General features: G+C 44.8%; 1 protein-coding gene across 6 annotated transcripts in view; it reads left to right on the top strand.

Annotated features, from left to right (window-relative positions):
- The window catches only part of UBE4B (ubiquitination factor E4B), a 68,320-nt gene that overhangs the window by 22,298 nt on the left and 22,448 nt on the right, over nucleotides 1-23,574 (top strand). For 5 of the 6 annotated variants that reach the window (XM_081923448.1, XM_081923447.1, XM_081923446.1 and 2 more), the window contains 11 exons: nucleotides 3,057-3,144; nucleotides 4,268-4,412; nucleotides 6,300-6,528; nucleotides 8,012-8,416; nucleotides 11,110-11,229; nucleotides 15,996-16,137; nucleotides 16,918-17,018; nucleotides 17,115-17,229; nucleotides 19,040-19,123; nucleotides 22,500-22,556; nucleotides 22,722-22,838. In XM_081923448.1, the coding sequence (XP_081779574.1) occupies nucleotides 3,057-3,144; nucleotides 4,268-4,412; nucleotides 6,300-6,528; nucleotides 8,012-8,416; nucleotides 11,110-11,229; nucleotides 15,996-16,137; nucleotides 16,918-17,018; nucleotides 17,115-17,229; nucleotides 19,040-19,123; nucleotides 22,500-22,556; nucleotides 22,722-22,838 (1,603 nt within the window). The remainder of the gene's footprint in view (nucleotides 1-3,056; nucleotides 3,145-4,267; nucleotides 4,413-6,299; nucleotides 6,529-8,011; nucleotides 8,417-11,109; nucleotides 11,230-15,995; nucleotides 16,138-16,917; nucleotides 17,019-17,114; nucleotides 17,230-19,039; nucleotides 19,124-22,499; nucleotides 22,557-22,721; nucleotides 22,839-23,574) is intronic. The other variant, XM_081923451.1, reaches the window with a different exon arrangement.

The raw sequence follows: 23,574 nt of genomic DNA, 5'->3' as shown, positions 1-23,574 counted from the left end.
GGATATCATTTGCTCATAAATTTCCAGTTGAGTCATATATTATGCTCAAAGAGGTGATGGTTCTTTAACTTTAATCCAGAAAAAGTGGCATATATGTAGTCTAGCTGGAAAACCTTATTTATTGTATGCATAACCTCCCCCCCCCCCCACACACAGACACACATATTCATGTAAGGAGCTAATCTGAGTTATCTTCTGCTTAAGCCTTTGCTGGCAACTAGTTTTTTTCTGTGGGCATCTTAAACAGTTGGGGGATTGATGGGCTAAGGTCACCTCTCTAACCCAAAATGTCTTGCTGGCAAATACAGTGGATAGAACTGCCTCTTTTAAGCTCCCACCCAGAGGGATAGGATGCTATTTTGGTAATGGGGTCAAATTTACCATTTAAAAACACACACAACCACATATTAGGGAATCAATTGTGGGAACAGAAATTCAAAAGGAAAGGGTAAAAAAATAGAAACCGACCATGTAATAAAAGCTTTCAATATTAACAACCCAATCAGAGTGGCTGATAAGATATCTGAATAATTAATAATGAAATAGCATGCAGCATTGATTGCTCAAAACGTGTTTGTGAGGGTGATGTGTAAAGCAGTTACAGTTGCCTAGATGTTTTAGGAAGAAAAAAGGCAGTGAAGAAAGACGTGAAAAGGAAGAGGGGAGCTTTTGGTTGGGGTCATGCTCTTTGCCCCTGTGGTCTGAGCATGAGTCCTGAGATAAGAGGCAAGCATGGCCCTCACCTGTTTGGTTTTCATGACTGCAGCTCCTTCCTTGGTAAGTTAGTTAAAGGGACTGGATAGAAACCCCTCAATCAGGTGAACATTTGCTGGGTGCTAAGGATGCTGGGTGTAACTGTTATATATATTCTGTGGTTGGAGATGCATGCAGAAGGACCAAGGTTCAATCCCTGGCATCTCCAGGCAGGGCCAGGAATGTCCCCAGCCTTAAATCCTGGAGAGCTGCTGCCGGTCAGTGTAGTCAATAGTGAGCTAGATGGACCAAATAATGAGCTAGGTGGTCTGTGCTCAGATGTTGTTTGGAGCTTTTCATTTTTAGTTTTAGAAGATTGTTTATTGATTATTTGTAGCATACACACTAAAGCTTAATACAAAAAAGGACATGAGAAAAATTAATAGAATTAATTAAAAAACCAAACAGCAATTTCCAGTGGCAAGAATGATGCCAGTTACAGACTGAGACTTCATGAGTTGGCAAGGTATTTAATCCATGAAAGCTTCTTCTGTATTAAATATTTAATTAGCCTTCGAAGCACTAGGGGTCTTTTTGCGGTTTCCCCACAATCTTACAGTTAAATTTCAGCCATTAAAATGCTCAATTCTTCTGTCTTTATTTTTTTAAAAGAATTTATCCATTCTGAAATTATTTAATAAACAACCAAATATAACATCGAAAAGGAAACACACAGACATTCATGAAATGGGAAGCTGGATTTTTCATCCCTTCACAGAAATTAAAGACCCTTCAAAGGGTTGTCCCTCTCTTGGTTTCTAGATTCTAATCCTCCTCTAGCGACCATGTTTTAAATTTGGCACATACTTCTCAGAAGATTACAGTGAACCAGAAGCTGCTGTTCTCCTTTTCCAGAACTCACTATATTGTTTAATTGGGAATATGTTTTTTCCCAGTTCATTTATGATAGTTAATATATTAAATTCATGCACGTATTTCTGCTTCCCAAGACTTATGCCCAATTTAAACAATGAGTCAGTAACACACAGTTTTCAGTATTCACCACAAATGGCCAGTTCCACCAGACACCCTTGCTGTTAATTTTCAGGGGTCTCTTGAAGACATGCCAACACGCCTATGCCTTTTAAAAATCCCTACTGGTCTTTTTAAGGGACGCAGGTGGCTCTGTGGGTTAAACCACAAAGCCTAGGACTTGCCGATCAGAAGTTTGGTGGTTCGAATCCCCGCGACGGGGTGACCTCCCGTTGCTCGGTCCCTGCTCCTGCCAACCTAGCAGTTCAAAAGCACGTCAAAGTGCAAGTAGATAAATAGGTACCGCTCCAGCGGGAAGGTAAACGGTGTTTCCGTGCACTGCTCTGGTTCGCCAGAAGCAGCTTAGTCATGCTGGCCACATGATCCGGAAGCTGTATGCCAGCTCCCTCGGCCAATAAAGTGAGATGAGCTCCGCAACCCCAGAGTCGGCCACGACCGGACCTAATGGTCAGGGGTCCCTTTACCTTTACCTTTACTGGTCTTTTTAATGATCACCGTGTATTGTTTTTATGTTCTCTTTTATTTGTATATTCACAGGATATGGTGGTATATGAAATACTTATATAAATAAAAGTATAAAGAAAGAGATCTGGAGGGTGGCAGTGTGAGAATGGACCTTTTTAATGGCGGCATTTCCTGGGAGACACTTGCCTGGTGCGATCATTGCTTTAGGCGCTAGGCAAAAGCATCCTTTTGCTGCAGGCCTTTGACTTTTTGATTATCTGTAGCCTCCTTCACTGGGTAGGATGTTATAGTTCGTCTTCTAAAGATATGAATGAGTTTTGGCTTTGAATCTGTTTTAATTTTGGGCTGGTTTTAATGTACGTGTTGTTGTTTTTGCTGTAAGATGCTTTGAGCTGCTTTTGTAAAAAAAGTGGCGAATAAATTGCATTAATAATAATGCTAATAATAAAAATAAGCCTGCAGAAACTGCATGCAGCCTCACCACCATCCATGTGCCCTGATTTTTTGTTCTGTGCAGGCACCAACTTAAGAACAGAGGGGTTTCTTCCCCCACCCCCTTTTAGTTCCTAATGGGCTGCTCTGTAGAGCTCCTTTCAGGTTGAGTCACAAGTTTTCTGCCTGTCTTTGGAGAGCAAAACACAGTATGAACAATAGGTTGTGGGCCAGGGCTATTGACTAGTGGCTGTTAATGGCAACATTTGTTAATGGATCCAGTTATTCTTGTGTATGTCAGTCTTTTCCCTCCTTGAGCTGCCTTCACATTCTGCAGCCATCCTGTTTTTCGGTCAGCAACTTTCATTGAAAATGCCTGGAAGAATTAATGGGTTCTTTGTTCTACTTGACAGTATGTCCCAGGTGGATGTAGATTCAGGAATTGAAAACATGGAAGTTGATGAGAATGACCGAAGAGAGAAAAGGAGCCTTACCGATAAGGTGGGTAAGCTGTACTGGATGGAGTTGGGAAGCTTGGAGACACTTGACTGTTGCCCTTTATGGGGCAATGTGCGCACGGGTTTAAAAATGAACGCTCATTCGTTTATTTTTATTAATTTGGTTTTCTTGCTCACTCTTACTTCCAAGGCCTCTGTTAGGAGCGTGCTATCAAAATGCTATGGGCTCAGTTTCAGACAACAAACCACCTATGCTTGTTATAAGTCTTGTTTCATGTGCTGCCTCTAGTGGAGAAGTTGCAGCTGGGTGGGATATAGGGTGGGGCCTTCTTGGTTGTGGCGATGCTGTTGTGAAACTCTCTCCCAGGAGAAGCTCAGTTGGCTCCCTCACTGCCTGTAGGTGGGCACCTGAAGCTTAACTTATTTGACCTGTGTTGAGTTTTTGCTTGCTTCAATGGTTTTGGGTTTTTTTGCCCATTTGCTATCAATCCCTTTATTTCCGAAGTTCAGAGGTGAGTGCTGATCCTTGTGTAGCCTAACAACACCACCCATGTTCAAGAGGCTTGGAAGAACCCCCAGGTTTGCAGAAATTAAAAATCCAATAAAATTGGGGGGGGGGGGAGATCCTGAGGGGATCCCAGAAGCAGCCCAATGAGGGCTGAGCATCCTCAATTTGCCTGGAATGCAGAATTACCGTTGGGGGAAAAAGAATAGAAAAATAGGTGGGAGGGGATGGTGTATCTTGAAAGAAGACATTGGTAGTTTGGTTTGGATTCTGAACAGGGGCCCTCCATGTTCCCACATTTTGTTGCAGATTCCTCTTGTTTTTAGCCTTCCTTCATTACATAATTTCAGTATTGTAAACAGCCTTGTGGGGAGCCCTTTGCGGCCTGGGTGGTGGGTTTCAAATACAAATGGAACCATCTTGGAGAGATGGGGAATGTGCTGCAGGGCACAACCCTCTTTCTCACTTGCAAATTCCAACCTTCCATGACTTGCTGTCACTGTTAATGAGCATTATGTCTGCATCAGGGTGGAATACAGCACAGCAGACCAGAATGAGGTTGCTAACCCTTAGCTTACATGATCACGAATACCTGCCCTTTCGTGGCTTTTCAAAACGAGTACCCAAATCTTTTCCTCTTTCCCCCCTCCCCATGATAAAGGAGCCCCCATCAGGATCAGAGATATCGGAAGAGCAAGCCTTACAGCTGGTCTGCAAGATTTTCCGGGTCTCCTGGAAGGACAGAGACAGAGACGTCATCTTCCTAACTTCGCTTTCTGAGCAGTTTAAACAGAACCCAAAGGAAGGTAAGGAACGTGAGGTTTAATCCCAAGTGTTTGTTGGTGATGCTGAATTCAGAAGCCCGGCTGCTTACCATCCATCTAATTGAGTGCTGTATTCTATCTTAGCCAGCAGCAGCATTACAAGGTCTCAGGTAGAAGCATTTCTCAAACAGCTACAGAGATTTTTCAGTTTTATTTTAATTAAAATGCACAATCTTTCTAGGCAAAATGCTTGCTGAAAATTTTATCTTGTTTATTCTTAGATATCTTGAGTCAAAATACATGTATGAACCAAAAACAGTGGAAACAAAAGAAAGGGAAAAGAGATTTTTGGGGGGTTGGAATTGTCAAATAAATGCAAACTGGAGCAGATTTATTTGAATTTATATCTACCCTTCCTCCCCCAGGAACTCAGGATGGCAAACAGATACACAATTTTAAAAACACAAAGCAAGCAAAAACATTCTAAAACAGATCAAAATGTTCTAAAAAACAAATGTTAACTATAACATCTAAAATCATTAAAAAATATATTAAAAGCAGTTACAATTGAAAGCATCCGATGACCTTGAGATTGCCAGGAACAGTATTCTTCAACCACCAAATGCCTGGGCAAATAGGAATGTTTTCAAATTCCTCCTGAAAGTTAATAATGATAGAGGCATTGTACATCGCCAGAGAGGGCATCCCACAAGCAGAGAACCACCACTGAAAATGCCTTGTTACAGGTTAGCACCAACTGGACAGAGGCTGGGGGTCTTTTACATACCACTAAACTACGGATCCACCCCAAATGAGAGTGGTTCTCCCCCCCCCCCACTCCTTCTCTCTGCCTCTGTGTTGTGGACACAGCATAAGACAGCCCTCTCCAACCTGATGTTGTTGTGCTACAACTCCTGGTCAGCCCCAGCCCGCATGGCTGGATGTCAAGGGTGATTGGAGCTGTAGTTCCACACATTAAGACTCGAGAAGCCTGGTATAAGGTCAGCAGATCACAGCTCAGGCCATTGGCCCTTCCAGCCTGGTGTTCCGTTCTCTTGCGGACTCTGGTTCTCAGACAAACGTCTTTGCAACCTACCTAAGATTGTTGCGCAGGAGGTTCTGGGACTGAGTTTCTGCTTACAAAGCTTTGTGTTCTGCTGCTGAGCTAAAGCCCCCTCCCCATGTGTCCCATCATGCTTAAACAAAGGCTAGTGATTAATACAGTTGCTTGTTCATGGGAGATGGCTGGTGGCATGGGCTAGCGAGTTCCCATCTAGCTGCTGCGTTGGATTTCCTTCAGTGGGTACAGAGCTCCAAATTGCATTTGTCATCAGCAGATGGTGTCTGAGCTGGCACCAGAGAGTGTGTGTAGGGAGGGGAAGGACTCTTATTTGGTGGGTGGCTCAGCTCCCACCATGTTCACGACTTGAAGATGGAAAGCATTCAGTCTGTTTTGTTGGCAAGCAAGGACGTTAGACTTGCCAATACTTTCAGATTCCTCTGCAGCTCCTGCCTTTGAAACAGAAGCGGGTGATACGGTGGCTGATATGGAAGGTGTGGCTGATATTGGCACTCATAATGCTGAGAAGCTTTTGTTGTCATCGAGGATGCTGGGTTGGCAGGCCCTTGGCCTGATTCAGCAGGCTCATCTTAGTTCCTTGCTTTCCTTCAAGCTGTATGGGGTGTTTGTCAAAAGGCAGGTGCTCAGAGTACATCTCTCGAAATTAATGTTCATTCATTTCAATTGATCTGCTCTGAGCAGGACTTGGTGGGATACAGCCGCTGCTGAGTCCATGTGCTATATTTTCTCAAGGCTATCCGGCGTTGTCAACCTCATAATCTTCAGATCTTTCCCTTAAACTCTGTTTTGCTTCTGAGGTGCTTACAGCGGAGAACGTTCATGTCATTCTCTCTTTCTCTCCTCAAAAGTCTTCTCGGACTTCAAAGACTTGATTGGCCAGATCCTGATGGAAGTTCTGATGATGTCGACCCAGTCGAAGGAGGAAAACCCCTTTGCCAGTTTGACAGCCACCTCGCAGCCCATTGCAGCAGCTGCTCGGTCGCCTGATAGAAATCTGGTTCTGAACACTGGTTCCAATCCAGGAACGAGCCCCATTTTCTGTAACGTGGGCTCGTTTGGCTCCAGCTCCTTATCGAGGTAAGTTATAGCTGCATAACTAGCTGGGTTCCATGTTGGTGAGTTTGCGAGGGCAGAGCAGAGGGGTTAGGTGTGCAAAATGGTTCTTTCCAAGTTATGCAGTGCAAGGCAAGGTGTGATGGATGCCCAGAGGGTGGGGGGAAAGTATGGTATTTGTTTGAAGCATAGCCATAGGAAACCTGGCCAATTCTTCTATGATAACTGTCCGCTGAGCAGAACCTCTCATTTCTTTTCTCCCCCTGTCATTCAACTTTTTTGAGCACTAATGAGAGCTAGAAACTTGTGGGAGCTCTTCCTGTTAAACAAAGGCAGAGATTACTGGGATGCCAGAATGCGTGTGCTCTGTGGGGAAATGCACCTGCAAATGGCAGCTATCCCTTCACTTTAACATGCATTTACCGTATATATTCGAGTACAAGCCAACTTTTTCAGCACATTATTTATGTTGGAAAAGGCCCCCCCCCCGGCTTATACTTGAGTGAGGGGGGCGGGGGTGGGATGAGCAGCCCGAAAGGAGCCCTTTCTCGCCGCTGGTCCCGCCGCTGCCACCCGCCTCTCGCAAGGGCAGGCACAGGAGCCGCGGTTTGGAGATGCGCTGCACTGTACTGTACTGTGCCTCTCCCAACCACGGCTCCTATGCCTGCTCTTGCGAGTGGCAGAGGCAGCGGCGGAGGGATGAGTGACCCGAAAGGAGCCGTTTCGGGCTGCACCTTCCTCCTCCTCTGCTGCCGCCACCACCAGGTTTGTAGTGTAGTGAACCGGCTTATACTTGAGTCAATACATTTTCCCAGTTTTTTTGTGGTAAAATTAGGTGCCTCAGCTTATATTCAGGTCGGCTTATACTCAAGTATATACGGTAGTTTTCAGATTCATTTATATATGGATGACTCTTTATAGCAGAGTTGCAGAAGCTTTGTCCTTCCAGATGCTGCTGGACTACAACTCCCATCATTCCTGGCTGTTGGGAGTTGGAGCCCCAACAGTAACAGGGTTAGGCACCCCTGCTTTGTAGGCCAAAGTAAGGCATCAGTCCCTGTGGTGAGAAAAGTACAATACAGTCACTTCTTACACAGGGGTTTGGTACGCATTCCTAAACCCTTCGAACCATCCCACAGTTAGCGGGGGGGGGGGCATGTCTAGGACTCCCAAAGCTGGCATGCCGAATGGGCCTTGACTGCCCCCCCCCAATCTATGGCACAGTGCTGAAAAGCTCTTTCTGCGCCAGGAAACCCTAAGGTTTAAAATTCTCTGCCTTGCTGGTATTTCAGCAAGTGTGCCTTCAACTCCTATAGCTGAAATCATGCAAGTTAAATGGGTATAAAATAGGATTGTACCAGAAGGGGAAATGTTGATCTGTCTTGCCTGTTTCTGTATCTTATTACCTTCCCTTTTTGCTGTGTTCTAAGCTCCCAATTTATCTCTCTTTTTTCTTTCTTTCTTTCCTTCCTTTCTTCCTCCTCCTCCCTCTTTTCGTTGACTTTAGTCTCTATGGAACCAGCCCAGCTCCTCTTTTCAGCCTCTCAAGCCGCGCACCTTTAGCCGGTTCCTTCCTTGCCTCTTCCGCCAGCCCAGTTGCCCCCACCCCTCCCATTTCTGCTAGCCCTCATGTTGTGCCAGCAGGCCCACTGGTAGTCCAACCCCCATCCCCGAGGTACCGCCCATACATGGTGGCTCATCCCTGGGCTTTCCCAGCTCCTCCCGCTCCACCTTCGGCAAGCACCTCCATCCTCTCCCGCTCTCCAACTCCTCCTGTTATAAGCGCCAGTCCTCCAGCTACGCGGGCTGGTTTGCCCAGGCTTAGGCCCGTAGCTATGGCCCTGCCTCTGTTCCCTGCTTCGCCCGGGCCCCTTGGCAGACATTCTTCTTTCCTGAGCAGGACACCGCCTAGGTATTGAGTTTGCATTTTAAACGTGTGCTGTGCAGAGTTGGTGTGACTTGATGCACTTCAGAAGAGCTCAGCTAACAACATAATAAGCTTTTTTTGGTTCCTAATTGTGCTTGAGGCAAGCTAATACACTGACTGTAAGTGGCACCTGTTGAACCACAAAGCTTTTGGCGTAGGGTGTGTGAAGTTCACAGCTTCTTACAGGGGAGAGAAGGTGAACAAATAGTGACGTGCTTGATTCCCCCGAAATTTGCGGATAACGTGCCCACCTTTGCTTGATAACTTGTTTTGAGAAAAGAGTGCTTTCCCTACCTTGATCTCCCTAGATGGATCTTTCCTGTTGACTTCTACTTGCTTGCTTTCAGAATGTATAAGCCGCGTAATGTAAAAATAATCAGGCAGCAAACAAGAGTACATACAAGATAAAGACAAGCAACGAAATGAAACGAAAAAGCATAAAACAAATTATTCAGTGTAGATCGTTTCAGCAGCAGACTGAAAGTGTCAATTCAACCTGAGTAATAGGAAGAGAGGTTTTCAACAGATTAGACACAGATAAAAGTCTTTAAAGCAGAGGAAAGCAGGTGCCTGCCCTAATTGCCAGAGTTCTGTAACATTAGTGCAACCACGCTGAAGGACCTGTTACCTACGGATCCTTTCCCATCTGACCCGCAGGAACTCATCAGCTGAGCTCAGGAACCAGATGGCGCAAGGCAAGGCAGAAAATCACCAGGTCCTGCATTGCTTAGAGCATTATAAACTAAAAGTAATACCTTAAACTTGGCCCAGTACCATATAGACAGGCAATGCAATAATTTAAACAGTATGGTCACATGTTGATGGCACGTTGCCCCATAGACCTTTTAGGTCTGCCATTCTTTGAATCTATGGCAGTTATCTTTATTTCTCTTAGCTTGATGCTTTAACAGTCTGTTGCAACCAATCTTGTGTCGGTTTTATGTTTGCTCGATGAAGAGCTTTAAAAATAAAAGTCACATTGGGTGCAGGAGGGACCTGGCTGCTTTAAGGGATGGACCTGAGACTGTGATTAAGCATCCAAGCCATGGTGATTATGCTCTGCCCCCACGGAGGCAGCAATGCTTCTGAATACTAGTTCCTGGAAGCTGCAGGAGGGGAGAGTGTTGTTGTGCTCAGGCCCTGCTTGCTGATTTCCCATTGAGGCATCTGCTTGGCCACTATGAGAACAGGGTTCTGGACTGAATGGGCCTTTGGCCTGACCCAGAAGGGTCTTGCTAGGTTCTTAGCTGTTTGAGGCAGTTGGGGGTGCTTAAATGATGCGAAGAGGACAGTTTAGGGATGGAGAGGGATCTGGGTGCCGTCAATGTAATGATGGTACTAAAAGGCATAGGGTTGTGTCCAGTGTTAAAGTTTGGGTAAAAAATGGATACAACTCATGGGATTTCATAAGGGGACCCCAGGACACTCTGTGTGCATGTATGAAAACTGAAGGGCGGTTGCTTGAACTGTATTCTGGTGCAAGGCCACCATGCCATAAAATCCTTCTCTACCTGCTTACTTTGATGAAGAGATCCCCTGTATTGAAATTAGTTCATGCAATGCTGGTGCTTTTTGAAAAATATATAGTGTTTACCAGCTTAACTCTTAAACTGAACTCCGTAGCAAGTAGACTTACTGTGTTGCGAGTTTTCTGGCCTGTTCTCATTGACAGCTATGATTGTTTTAACACCTGCTGCATTACTTACCAGGTTTGCTTTCACACTCGCTTAATAGCAGGTATGGGGAACCTCTGTGCCCCTCACTAAACTGCAACTCCCGTCAGCGCCCAGCCAGCATGTAGTTCAGCAGCACCTGGAGGTCCAGAAGTTCTGCACACCTGCTTCAGTGGCTCCATCTGAATGGGATCTGCTCAATGACCAGCAGATAGCAGGAGGGCATTGATTTTGTTTGTGGGTTGTGTTGTCCAGTTAGAACCGGTGTGTTTAGGGGATAGACCGTAACTGGGTTGAAGATAGCTGCTTCAGTCCAATGCATCTGCAAGTCCCCATGCTGGTTGAGGCCAAGCTAAATTGACCAGGGAGCAGACTTGGTGTAAGGCAGTGCCATAGATGGTCATGAGGAAGACCCAAAGCACCCTAGTCTGCAGGGCATGATTTGCATAAGGAGAGGGTCTTTTTGCATACAAGAACCTCTGCCTGAGATGCTGGAATTCCTATTCCAGTTGGAATAAGTGGCAGTGGGGACTGTGGCCTAGTTGTATGGCCACGTACAAAAGTCAGCCAGAGAACTGAAGGGCTTCCATTTGTGATTTGCTACCTTAATTCTTCTCAAAAGACTCTTCTTTATAAAACCTAGCCCTTCTCTCACTTGGAGAGAAAGCAGATACTGCTTTGCTTTCATTGACCTGAATACTTTTTGGGGTTGTGTCTGTAGCTAGCTCTACTCTAGAGTAGACCCAGTAAAGTTCATAAGCACGACTAACTTATGTCTGTTCATTTCAGTGGGTCTACTATGAGTAGGACTTCGTTGCACCCATCACTTTTTGCTTGTAGTAGCATTGCCGTGGCTTCTGCATGCTTGCATGCTTGCGGTGAATGTTACATTGGTAGAACAAGTTACTCTTTATATTTCCCCCCTTTCTTTTTTGGTCTTCCTTTCACCCTTCTCTCTTCTCTATTTCATATTCACTGGTCCATATTTGCTTTTGTTATGAATAGTATGTACGACAACCCTTTCTCCCTCCTCCTTGCCGTTTCTGATGTTTCTGGGGACAGTTCTGATGAAGAAAATGAGGACGAGGATGAGGATGATTTTTCTTGTGTCCAATTTGGGTCCAGGTATTCCAGAAAGTGTGCAACCTACCTATGCTTGGGTGCTTAACACTAACATGTGTTTACATTTACTTATCATAACACCCTTTCCCCAGAAAAATACAACTGCATCTAATTCCATTCCCATAATAACACTTCTTGTGAATGGTTTTGCTCACATTTTAACAATCCCCATTAAACCTGTTTTCTCCCCTCCAAGCCTCTGATGCCAGGAGGAAGGACTATCCAAGATTCCCTTGTAGTGAGGAGGGTGGGAAGAGCGATGTTTGAAAGAGGCTTCTTAACCTCTACTTTCCAGCCAGGTGTGTTAAGAGATTATAATTTCTATTCTTGGAACCTTTTCGTTCCAGGGTGCTTAGATCTTCCAACAGTAACTTCTGAAATGTTCAGTAGAGCCAAGGCAGGAGAGTGTAAGGCAGTTGTGGGGCTCCTCCAACTTCTGGACTTAATTCTCCCTATCTCCATATGAGCCAAGCATGCCCATTCTGTCCATCATGTGATATCACAGGGCAGGGCAGGTTGAACAGGTTCCTAGCTTGAGATGATGCCGAATTCAAGCCACAGCTGCAAAGGGGCGCCTTGAATTCTGCGCTTTGTGGATTTGGCGCCTTGCCTTGTCACGCTGCTTTTGACAGGAATCAGAAACACTTGGGAGGTCCCAATTGCTCTCAAGTGTGTCTAGCCACTTCTGAAATCAGTGCAACAGTGGAAAGCACCAAATTCAAAAGGGATAGCTGTTGGCTCCTTAGGTACAAGAATATATTATTCCCCCCCCCCCCGCCCACAGTCCCATATAGAAGATGCTGTTCATTTGCATGCTGTGATTCCTGCGTTGCAAGGGGCTAGACTAGATGGCCCTTGGGGTCTTCAGACAGGAGTCTTGTGCTGCTCTTGGCGAACTAAGGGGTTGTGACCAACCAAAACCTATCCACAGCAGACCCTCTGAAATTATCTTAATCGAGTCTTCTCTGAGTTGGAATAGCACTGGATACAATGCTGGAAGTTCACTTTCCTCCGGCGAGACTGCGAAACCAGCATGTTGTAGTGCAGGGCTAAGACCTGGGAAATCAGGGTTTGAATCCCCACTCAGCCATGAAACCCACTGGGTGACCTTGGGCCAATCACTATCTCAGCCTAACCTACCTGTGTTGATAAATTGGAGAGCTGGGAGAGGTGTGTCCTCCACTTCAATCTCCTTTGAGAAAAGGTGGAAAGCAAATGTAACAATCCTCTTCCTCTCCACCTTACACACACCATAACCATTTGTGCAGGAGGGCTGCTACTGCTCCACTGTACTTTAAGGGCTCTTAGGTCCCTGCTAGTGGAAGCATGTTCATTGATAATCTGCTAGCATCGTGGGGATTTATCCCTGGTGCCCCCCTCCCAGTTGGTTGGGGTGGGGAATCAGGGAAGCCCTCAGAACAGTGTGCAGGGGGAGCAGATTGTTTCACTAGGCAAGGAGAAGCAGAACATTGGTAGCAGTGCAATGCTGGATTCCTTCCAGTGCTCAGTACCCATGTGGCCTGGTCTTGGTGGCTATATAGGAACCCTAAAACACTTCAAGGGGGTCAGTTGAACTGGAGTCGCTCGGTGTGGACATGGAAGTGAATCCCATGTTGATGAGGCGCCTCTAGCAACAACTGTGGGTCAGAGTATGGAGCATCATGCTGTTTCTGTTTTTAATTTGGGATAATTCTTAGTAGGTTTTCAAGGATAAGTAATACATAAGCAGAGGAAGTTGAATAAAGCAATTGCGTTACACCAAGCATACACAGGGACCTGGGTGGCGCTGTGATCTAAACCACAGAGCCTAGGGCTTGCCGATCAGAAGGTCGGCGGTTCGAATCCCCGCGACAGGGTGAGCTCCCGTTGCCCGGTCCTTGCTCCTGCCAACCTAGCAGTTTGAAAGCACGTCAAAGTGCAAGTTGATAAATTGGTACCACTCTGGCGGGAAGGTAAACGGTGTTTCTGTGTGCTTCTCTGGTTTGCCAGAAGTGGCTTAGTCATCTTGGCCACATGACCTGGAAGCTGTCTGCAGACAAATGCCAGCTCTCTTGGTCAGTAAAGCGAGATGAGCGCCGCAACCCCAGAGTTGTCCATGACTGGACTTAACGGTCAGGGGTTCCTTTACCTTTTAAGCATACACAGAACCATTATAATAAATGAACTGACCAATAGAACAAAACCAAATCTCTCCCCAACCAAAAAAACCCCAAAACAAAACCCAACAGACAGGCAAGCGTGGCAAAGAAATATCAATTTACCGGTATATGCGAATCATAACACATACTAATATATATTAAATCTAGCAGTTCACTTTAAGATGCCCAAACCATCATACAATGGAGAGGAGGATATAAATCATTAGTTTTATCATTAACAAAGGTGATAAAAATCCCGCTCTCCTGCAAAGTAGTCATTCTTTGCTTGTCTCCTGACTACTTTTGCATGTTGTCGTATTTGACTAAGAGTCAGCACTGCTCATCCTTCCTTCATTTTAAGACATGCCCCCTTCCAGGGTTTTTTCATACACCTGAGAAACCAGGAATTTGCCATATTGTGTGTTGCTGTGATAAAATGTAGGTGCCTGTCATTGCACCTGCAGTATAACCAGGTGTGCAAGGGGGTATACTATTCTACTGACACATTCACCCTCCTCCTAGGAAGCAAGGTGACCTTGCAGGCTATTAATGGCTCAAAAGCATAAACAGACTGACTAAATGAGTCCTACCCAGCCAGCATATATTTATATATGTATATCTGAGAGGTGTTGTCTTCAAGGTAAAGGAAATGCTAATCATAAGTGACTGTGCAGGTTTAATGATGGAAGGTGTGAAAGAGTTCCTCGGCTGGAGCTGCTAATTAATTGGTTTAAGGATGGGAGGAGCCTGTGAATCAGAAGTGGATGTCCTGTCTGTTGCTTTGCAGATGATTGACTGCGAAATGTTAATGCTGGCCAGTTTTATTTATGTGCGTACTTAAAAGGGCTATTCCACTTCCCTTCCACCAGGGAAATTTGGCTAACAGCATAAAATAATTTTTTTAAAAAGAATAGCCAGCACTTTAAAAAAAAGTGTTAATAAAGGCTTCAGACAGAATAGAAAATCTTTCTCAGCAATTAGAGAGAGAGTGTGTGTGTGTGTGTGTACACGTACACATCACACATGCATATATCCTTGGTGTGCTGTGATGGTAATTCTGCCTGGATTTTAAACAGCTCTTGTGGCTGATTACAAAGTGTACAGCGATCAGCCTTTCTTAATCTGTAAAGCAAATGTTATATGATAAGCTGCCTTCTGGAGACTGTAGGTGGTGTGTTTGGCATCTGGTATATGATTACTTAAGAGAGAGGGTTGCTTTTATCTCCACAATGTGTGTGTGTGTGTGTTGCTGTGTGTGAGTTGCTCCTGTTACTGAGGACTGAGGCTTCCCTGTTTGCTCAGCAAGTGATCTAAATGTAGCTCTAGGGTCTTTCAGATTAAGGATGCCTTTCCTTTAAGGCGGATGTCAGGACAGATAAAAGGAAGTCCTTCATGCAGTGCGTAGTTATAAACTATGGAACTCGCTGCCAAAGGAGGCAGCGATGCCCACAAACCTTGGATGGCTTTAAAAGAAGATCAGACAAATTTGTGGAGGAGAGTGCTATCAGTGTCTACTTGCCAGGATGGCTATTCTCTGCCTCCACAGGTGAAGGCAGCAATGCTTCTGAATACCAGTTGATGGAGACCACAGGAGGAAAGAGAGCTCTTGCGCTCCAGTCCTGCTTGAAGGCATCTGATTGGATACTCTAAGAACAGGGTGCTGGAGTAGAAGGTTGCCCAGAAGGGGATGTGGCCCTTAAACTGAAAAAGGGTTCCTTACCCCTTGTCTACACTAATTAGCAGCATTTCAGCCTTACCTGGAGACCTTCTGTGTTCAATGCATGTGCTTTGTAACTGAATGATGATCCTGAGTAATATACCAGCTTTTCACAGAGCAGACTGGCTGGCTATCCTGTATGCCTGACATAGGTGCAAGCAGGTACTGAGGATCTGCCACGTTTCTGTGGGGCCAGTCAAGAAGGCTGTCTCCTTGGTATCTAAAACCTGACTACATTTGCCCAGAAGGGAATGTGGCTGTCTGGCTGATAAGGGGGTTCCCTCATCCCTGCCATATTGGAATAGGGCTTACACCGATTGCACGATTCATGTGGATTGAATCAGTTGTTGCCACTGCAACGAGGAGCAGTGCCTTTTGAGTGTAGGCCCCTGTTCTGATATGACTTCTAATGCATGGTCATCAGTGGATATTAGAAAGGAGATTCCAAGTGAACATCAGGAAGAGCTTTCTGACAGCAAGAGCTGTTGGACAGTGGAACAGACTCCCACAAGAGTTGGTGGACTCTGGTTCCTTGAAGGTTTTTAAGCAGAGATTGGATGGCCATCTGGTATGGCTGCTTTAGTTGAGATTCCTGCATTGAAGGGGGTTAGACTAGATGACAATTGGGGTCCCATCTCTACAATTCTATGTTTCTGTGAATGGAGACAGAGCCAGGTTGTTTGTGGACCAGCAAACCTTTTTAAAAAATTAAGTAGTACTGCCACCAAAGCTGAAAATTAACAGATGTAAACAACTCGTGTTGTGGGTCTATGCTTTTCTGTGGAGAGTTCTCTGTGCAACTGGTGCAAAGCCTCAGCTCCCCCTCCATGGACTGCCAACTTTCACTGACTGCTGTGGAAAGAAGTGGCTTTACAGACACTTAGCTTATGATTCTTTCCTTTTTTCCCTTAAAGTGGTGGAGGCTCTGGAGGAGCCAGCATTTCTGACTCATGCAGCGACCACTTCACCATTGAGACATGCAAGGAAACTGAGATGCTGAACTACCTCATTGAGTGTTTTGACCGAGTGGGGATAGAGGAGAGAAAAGCACCAAAGGTATGTTGAGAAGGATCCTTTTTTGTAATCAGTTTTTGCTTCTTCTTCTTTTATTTTTTTGGGAGGGGAAAGGAATTTTAAGATGCAATATCCACTCCAGATCCCTCCAACCCAGAGAAGAAGAAATTTTTTGCTAAAGAGCAGGGCCTTCTTTGCAGTGGCACCCTGTCTGTGGAATGCTCTCCCCAGGGAAGTTCGCCTGGCACATTCATTATACACCTTTAGGCGACATGCACCTGGCTCCTTTTTAACCAGGCCTTTGGATGATTTGATTGACATCCTATACCTTTTTAAAATGTGGTAGGGTTTTGGGGGGGGGTTGTGCTGTTGTTTTTATTTTGATTATATGTTTTGTGGTTTATATGTTGATTTTGTTCTGTGAACTGCCCTGAGACTTCCAGGTATAGGGCAGTATATAAATTCAAATAATAATAATACAACAACAACAACAACAACAACACGCTACAAATAAATAAATACTGTTATGAGCTGTAGCAAACTTTTGATGCCTGGAAAAATAATGTACCAAAATCTACCTTCAATTGCCACAAATACATTACTAATGTAACACTACTGACGTTTTAAATCACCTTTATGTTGCCGTGGTCAGGATGACCAGTGGTTTGGGATGGTTGTAGCCTGGCAATAGCTGGAGGGCCGCAGCTGTTCCCCACCCCTGAAGTCAAAGGTTTTAGGAAGAAATGTGCCGCTTTGCTTTTAGGGTTTGCGGTGGCTGGGCCCCAGCATTGCTGGCAGTCATTACTCAATTTATTCCCTTAGATGTGTAGCCAGCCAGTGGTGAGCCAGTTACTGAGCAACATCCGATCTCAATGCATTTCCCATGCTGCTTTGGTGCTCCAAGGATCCTTAACGCAACCGAGGTGAGTTGGGCCTGCTTGTTGCCATCTGTTGGGTGGTATTTTCGTGAGCCCCTGTCCTCCCAATCTTCACCCCATGTCCTCCTTCTCGTGCATAAGGTCATTACAGCAGCAGTCGTTGCTAGTCCCGTACATGCTCTGTAGGAATCTCCCTTTTGGCTTCATCCAAGAGCTGGTGAGAACGACCCATCAGGATGAAGAGGTGTTCAAACAGGTAAGTGACCGGTTGTTTTTAGTGACTTGCAACCATTCCAAATAACGGAACGCAAACTCTGTGCAGAGGCCTTGTTCACTTTGGCCATTATACACATAACCTACAGTGATTCACAGGTGTGTGTGTGTGTGCGCGCGCGCATATAGATAAAATTGCAAGTATATCCCACCTTTCCTCCAGTGAGCCCAAGCTGGCATGCATAGTTCTCCCCATTTTATCAGCACAACAACCCTGTGAGGTAGGTTAGGCTGAGAGTGAGGAACTGGTCCAAGATCACCCAGTCAGCTGTATGACTGAGGATTTGAACCCTGGCCTCCCAGGTCTAGCTACACCACCACACTGGCTCCACTGGTGTTGGGGTTAGTGTGTTGCACTTTCAGCTAGGGAGAGTGCAGTGCAAATTCCCGTTCATGCGCAAAGCTGGCTGGGTGTTCCTGGCCCAATCACAATCTTTGAGCCGAAACTTCCTTGCCGAGCTGTTGTGGTAATAAATGCGGAAGGGTGATTCTGTTCACGTCTCTCTATCCATACTGCTGCACCATCATTGTACATGGCACATTACAAAAGAACGAGTTTGTTGTGTCCCTCCCTGCCCTGCCTCAAAGAGCTTGCAGTCTAAAAATAGATACAAGGAAATACAGAAGAGGAGGTGGGATGAATGCATGGCCATGCAAGGAAGGAGGAGCGCAAATATTTAAATTGCATGTATGTTGACTTAGTTACAACGGGGTGTTAGGACTAGGGGTTGTTCCAAAGTATTCCTGGCTCTGGTCAAGTGAATTTTGAGGGAGGGCTTGAAGGAAATAAGAGCACAAGGACCTCAAGCTTCAAGAGAGTGGCAGCCCCCCCCCCCACTTGCAGTCTAATGCTGCATACTGAGTGGTGTAATGATTAGCATGTCCTTAAAGGGATATGAATTTCACTAAAATAAAATAATACTGGTGCATGAGACTGTCTTAGATAGGGCCTAGTTGGTGATGGCTCCCCCATTCTGTAATTCCGTCTCATTGGAGATACGCTCAATCCCTCATTTACATCTTTTTGTCACCTACTGAAACACAGCCGTTAAATTTGGCTTATGGGGGTTAGCAGGATGATTTTGCTGTTGATTGTTTTGTGACTATATTCTGCTGTTGACTTTTCTTTAAATATTGTTGTTTTATAGTTTTATTGCTGTGTTTTCTTTTTTAGTTAAGCATTCATTGCCCCGAAAACTTGTGTTGAAATGGTGGTCTGTTATTTAGTTGACGGAATGTATAGACTGCTTGACTGCAGTAAAACATCTAAGTTGGTTTGCAGTATAATAATGCTATCTGCAAATCCAGCGATGATTATAATGATGGTGGTAATAATAATAATAATAACAATAATAATAATAATAATAATAATAATAATAATAATAATAATAATAATAATAATATAATGCCGTAAGCCTGGTTCTAGCTAGTTGATACATACCCAGGGGCTGCATGGAAACCGGGCTTGATTATTCATTTTTATTTTGTTGAAATTTATATGCAGCCCTTTGTCAAAAGACCACAGGATAAACATACATAGCCTAATATAATACTCATACAATACATATCTTAAATAGTCATCCATTTAAAGTTAATGATAATAAGCAATGCAAAGTCATTATGTTGTGAACCGCCCTGAGATCTACGGATGAAGGGTGGTATATAAATTTAAATCATCATCATCATAATTGATAATGTCATAATACACAATAATACAAATTAGCCTTGCCTGCTAAAGTGGAAAGTACAAGAGTCATGATTCCCTTTCTCCCTTTTCCTTCTTCTCTGAACAGATATTTATCCCCATTTTACAAGGCCTGGCTGTGGCTTCGAAAGAGTGTTCCCTTGATAGTGACAATTTTAAATACCCCCTAATGGTGAGTAGCCTTCCTCAGTTTTCTCCCTGTACATAACCTTCCCATCTGCTGGTAGTCTGCACCAGGTACATAGACTTTTTTCCTGGGAAAGAACAATGTTGTTGTTGTTGATGATGATTTTCCTGTCCAGGGTTGCATTCTGTAGGGGTTATTTTTTTTGGGGGGGGGCTATTTTTGGCCAATCTCCTTTTCCTCTCTTTTTGCTACTCATATGAAATTTGGTCAAGGGCTGTATCTTGCCCACCTATCTCTCATGGAGGTGGTCATCCTGTGACTGGGCCACATCACTTCATACTGCAGTGTTGGAGGGATATCACATGATAGACTGTTCCTCCGTAAGTACAGCACATGGAGAACTAGCGTGCAAAGAATAAAGATCTAGCATAGTCCTTCACTTGTATTCCTGCCCCCACCCTGGTAAGAGCACTGAATCATTCAATCCCCACCTGCAGTCTGAAAGCAGTGCATCTCTGCCACAGGTGTACCTGGAAGTTTAGTAGGGTGTGATTAGCATAGGAATCAGGCCGTCTGCTTTACGGGAGAGAGGCTTTGTTTGGAGTAGAACTGAAATGTCCCTGCAGAGAGCAGCAGGGACTCTTTCAAGCCGAGCAGACTCTTGATTAAAAAAGAGAAAAGATCCCTCTGTGATTGCTGTGTCTGTTTGCTCCACTCTAGTGCAACATGGCTTGATTTGGACAATGTGTCACGCATAGATGCATTTAGGCAGGCAGAGATTTCAATTTAATTCAGACGTTTTTGAATTCAATTTTATTCAGACTTTCCCAAGGTTTTGATTTTATGTCTCCGCTACTAGTGTTGAAACTGCTCCTATTTCTATTGTGGATCTTGTCATGTTTGATTTTTAAGTCAGTATTTTATTTAAATTAGCGTTTCGATTTTGAATAAGCCACTGTGTGTGTATATATATATATATATGCAAGAGGTGGTGTAGCATAGCAGCTAAGACTATGGATTTTATTATTTGCTTATTAAATAACAAGATTCTAGATCAGGGTTAGTCTCACCCAAGTATAGACTCATTGAAATTAATGGAGAGAGCTAACATGCATTGCAAGAAACCCGGAAACGTCATAAAGATGTCACTGAAATGCCACTAAAAGGGTGGAACGGGGTGTTTGCAGGTTTTTTCAGTGGGCTTCAATTCTACATGATCTTTCTGATGTGCACAGTGCCTCAGAACATAAATGGGGGGGGGGCTGCCTGTATCCAGAAGTAGTGACAGTGGCAGCAGTCATAGTATTTCCTAACCTCGTGTCTTTGGAATGATAGTGCTGGAGAGAGTTAACCAAAAGGAGTATATATGTTGTGCTACAACACATCCAGGATGTGTGGCACATTGTCCTTCTGAATTTCCTTCCATTTCATTCTGTCCTGCCTGCCCAACCCACTGGGAGGATGTAGATGAAAGTTCTTTTTGTCCTGGGTTCTCCACATCATCCAACGACTTTCTGCTCTCAAATTGCAAGACAAAAGGGGCCCTTGGTGCACTGAGAACAATAGATCTATTTTCCCCAAGCGCTGCTTAACCCTTGCCTGGTCGTTTTGGAGTTTGCCAGCCACTTGGCTAGGCAGCAGAGATGGGAAGAACTTGACTGCTGGCTTGAGAAATGCAATGTGTTCTCTCCCTGCGGTGCCCATTTTGACTTCTTATGAGCAAAAAGGAGATGAACCATAAGTTTAATTTGGTAGAGATTTTGCCCTGAATGGGAGAGATGTGGATAAATGGAATGCATTTTTGTGCTGAAGTGTAAGTGTGTGTTGCGTCCATTGCCTGTGCAAGGCTCTCTCCTAGAGAGACAGGCCTGAGAGCGTTACACTTCTTCTCTGCCAGGTTATCACCCCAAACCTTTTAAAGAACAATTAGCCCTTAATTGATCTGGTTGGCTTGATGCACTGGCTTTTCTCCTCCTTGCTACTTGTGTTTTCATTGAGCGATGTTGTGTAAGCTGACCAGAGGGAGGATTTTTGTTTTCAAGGGCAGACTAAAAAGCTATTAAATAAAGGCAAGGCCTGTGCCCCTCTTGATGTTCCTGAACTTCAGCTCATATCATCTCTTTTTTATTATTATTAAATATTTTCTTGATTTACAAAAGTGTGTGCAATGTCTCTTCTCTCGTATTTTTCCCCCATGTAACATTTTTACAAATCAGTTTCATTTGTTGAGACATTAGGAAGAAAAGGGGGAAGTGGGTGGAAGATGGGTGGGGGTGGGGTCGGGGGTGATGTTTCTTTTTTACTTACAATATGTAGGGTTTGGTGTCAGCGTTGCTTGTGCAGGTTCTTTGCTGTTCACGTGTGTTCTTTTGGTGGTGAGAGAAGTTGGGGTTGTCCTAGGGTGTGGTTATTCATTTGTGGTTGGCTGTGGTGGTCTTTGTTTTCATGTGTGAGTGGGGTGGGTGAGTGTTTTGGATCAGGTTAGCCATATAACTCCTATCATCTCTGACTGTAGGCTGTGCTACCTGAAGCTCTTGGGAGTTGGCGGGGGCACAGGTTCCCCACTCCTGTTATAGAGTTGGCAGGCTGTCCTCTCACCCCTTGTAAGAACTTGCTTCCAACTTAAATTGGGGAGGGGAAAACTGTTGTGGCCTGGCTCAGAAATCTAGACCTGGAGCTTGTGTGCTCCAGCTGTTGTTTGAGTTGGAAAATCTGGAGTTCTCAGGATGTCCTGCTATGATGGCTCTGCTCTGCCTTCATGGCCAAGAGGCAGTAATGCATCTGAATACCAATCGCTGGAAGCCACAGGAAGGGGAAGTACTCTTTTACTTGGGCCCTGCTTGTAGATTTCCTACAGACAACTGGGTGGCCACTGTGAGAACAGCATGCTGGGCTAGATGGGCCATTGGCCTGATCCAGCAGGCTCTTCTTACATTCTTATGCTGAGTGGGAGGTCAGGTCCCCAGCATAAATATACTAGGACTAGCCAACCCAGAGTATTCACACTGCTTATAGGCCATAGGAGCTGTTGATCTACCTCTGATAACTTCTGAGACATGACTGCACATACTCCCAAGCAACTCTCCAGGTTAAGCTCTCAAGCCATCCAGACCATCATCCTATTTCCCTCTGTGGCTAGCCAGGAGCCTTTTGGAAAGCCCACTCGCAGGGGCATGAAGACTAGAGCCCCTCTCCCAAGGTTGTGATAGCTGGTATTTTGAACCAGGAGGTCACACATAGCTGTCATAACAAGCTAGCCACTGGAAGAGTCCAAAGAAAGACTCCTTCTTAAGATGCAACTCTTTTAAGAGCCCTCCATCCAGCATATTGTTCTTTTTTCCCATTCGTCAGCCAAAGAACCTGTGTAGAAATGCCCTTGGATCATTTTGTTTCTCTCATTTATTTTTGTTTCTGTTTTTAGGCTTTAGGTGAACTATGTGAAATCAAGTTTGGGAAATCTCACCCCGTCTGCAGTTTGGTAAGTGGAAAACCTGTTCTTACAATTCCTTTTGAGTTAATGCTGGTTTCCAGTGCTCAGCATCCATCAGATTCTAGCAAGGGGCGATCAATCAGGCAGCAGAGCAATTTACAACCTTCCAACCCACGTGCCAGTCATTTCCCTGTCACCCTCTTGTACCCACAGGTTGTGTCTTTGCCTTTGTGGCTGCCGAAGTCTCTGAGCCCCGGGACAGGTCGGGAACTGCAAAGACTCTCTTACCTTGGGGCTTTCTTCAGTCTCTCTGTCTTTGCTGAAGATGATGTAAGTGATGAGCGAATGAGACCAAAGCAAAAAGATCTTCTGCTACAGCAAATAAGTTTTGTCTAGTCTGCTGTGGTCTACCTTAAAAGATTCTCCCTCCTTTTGCAACCTCTTATGCACCCACTGCAGAGGGCTGTTAAGTCAGCAGGCATGCAGGACAAGGCCTTTTTTGTACTGGCCCCACACCTCTGGAATATGTTTCCATTGGGAGTTCACCAAGCCTTATCACTACAAGCATTCAGGAGAGACCTTTAAACGTGTTGGTTCTCACTGGCCATTGCTCCAGTTTGTGTTTTTTGGCTTTATGGCAAGTGATAGAGTTGTATCCAACTAAGTCCTACATAAACTCATTGGAATGAATGGACCTAAGCTAGTTATGTTCATTCATTTCAGAAGATCTGCTCACAGTAGGACTAGCATTAGATGCAAACCATGGTTTTTAGTTTACTTAATTCTGGGCTTGTTGGGTGTTAGTCTAATTTTAACCGCTATTAAGTATGCTGTATATCATTAATTGGGGACGCGGGTGGTGCTGTGGGTTAAACCACAGAGCCTAGGACTTGCCGATCAGAAGGTTGGCGGTTTGAATCCCCGTGATGGGGTGAGCTCCTGTTGCTCAGTCCCTGCTCCTGCCAACCTAGCAGTTCAAAAGCACGTCAAAGTGCAAGTAGATAAATAGGTACCGCTCTGGCGGAAAGGTAAACGGCATTTCCGTGCACTGCTCTGGTTTGCCAGA

The sequence above is a fragment of the Podarcis melisellensis genome (genome assembly GCF_964234715.1).
Source record: "Podarcis melisellensis genome assembly, chromosome: 8".
Classification (NCBI taxonomy): domain Eukaryota; kingdom Metazoa; phylum Chordata; class Lepidosauria; order Squamata; family Lacertidae; genus Podarcis; species Podarcis melisellensis.
This window is presented reverse-complemented; position numbering and strand designations above follow the sequence as displayed.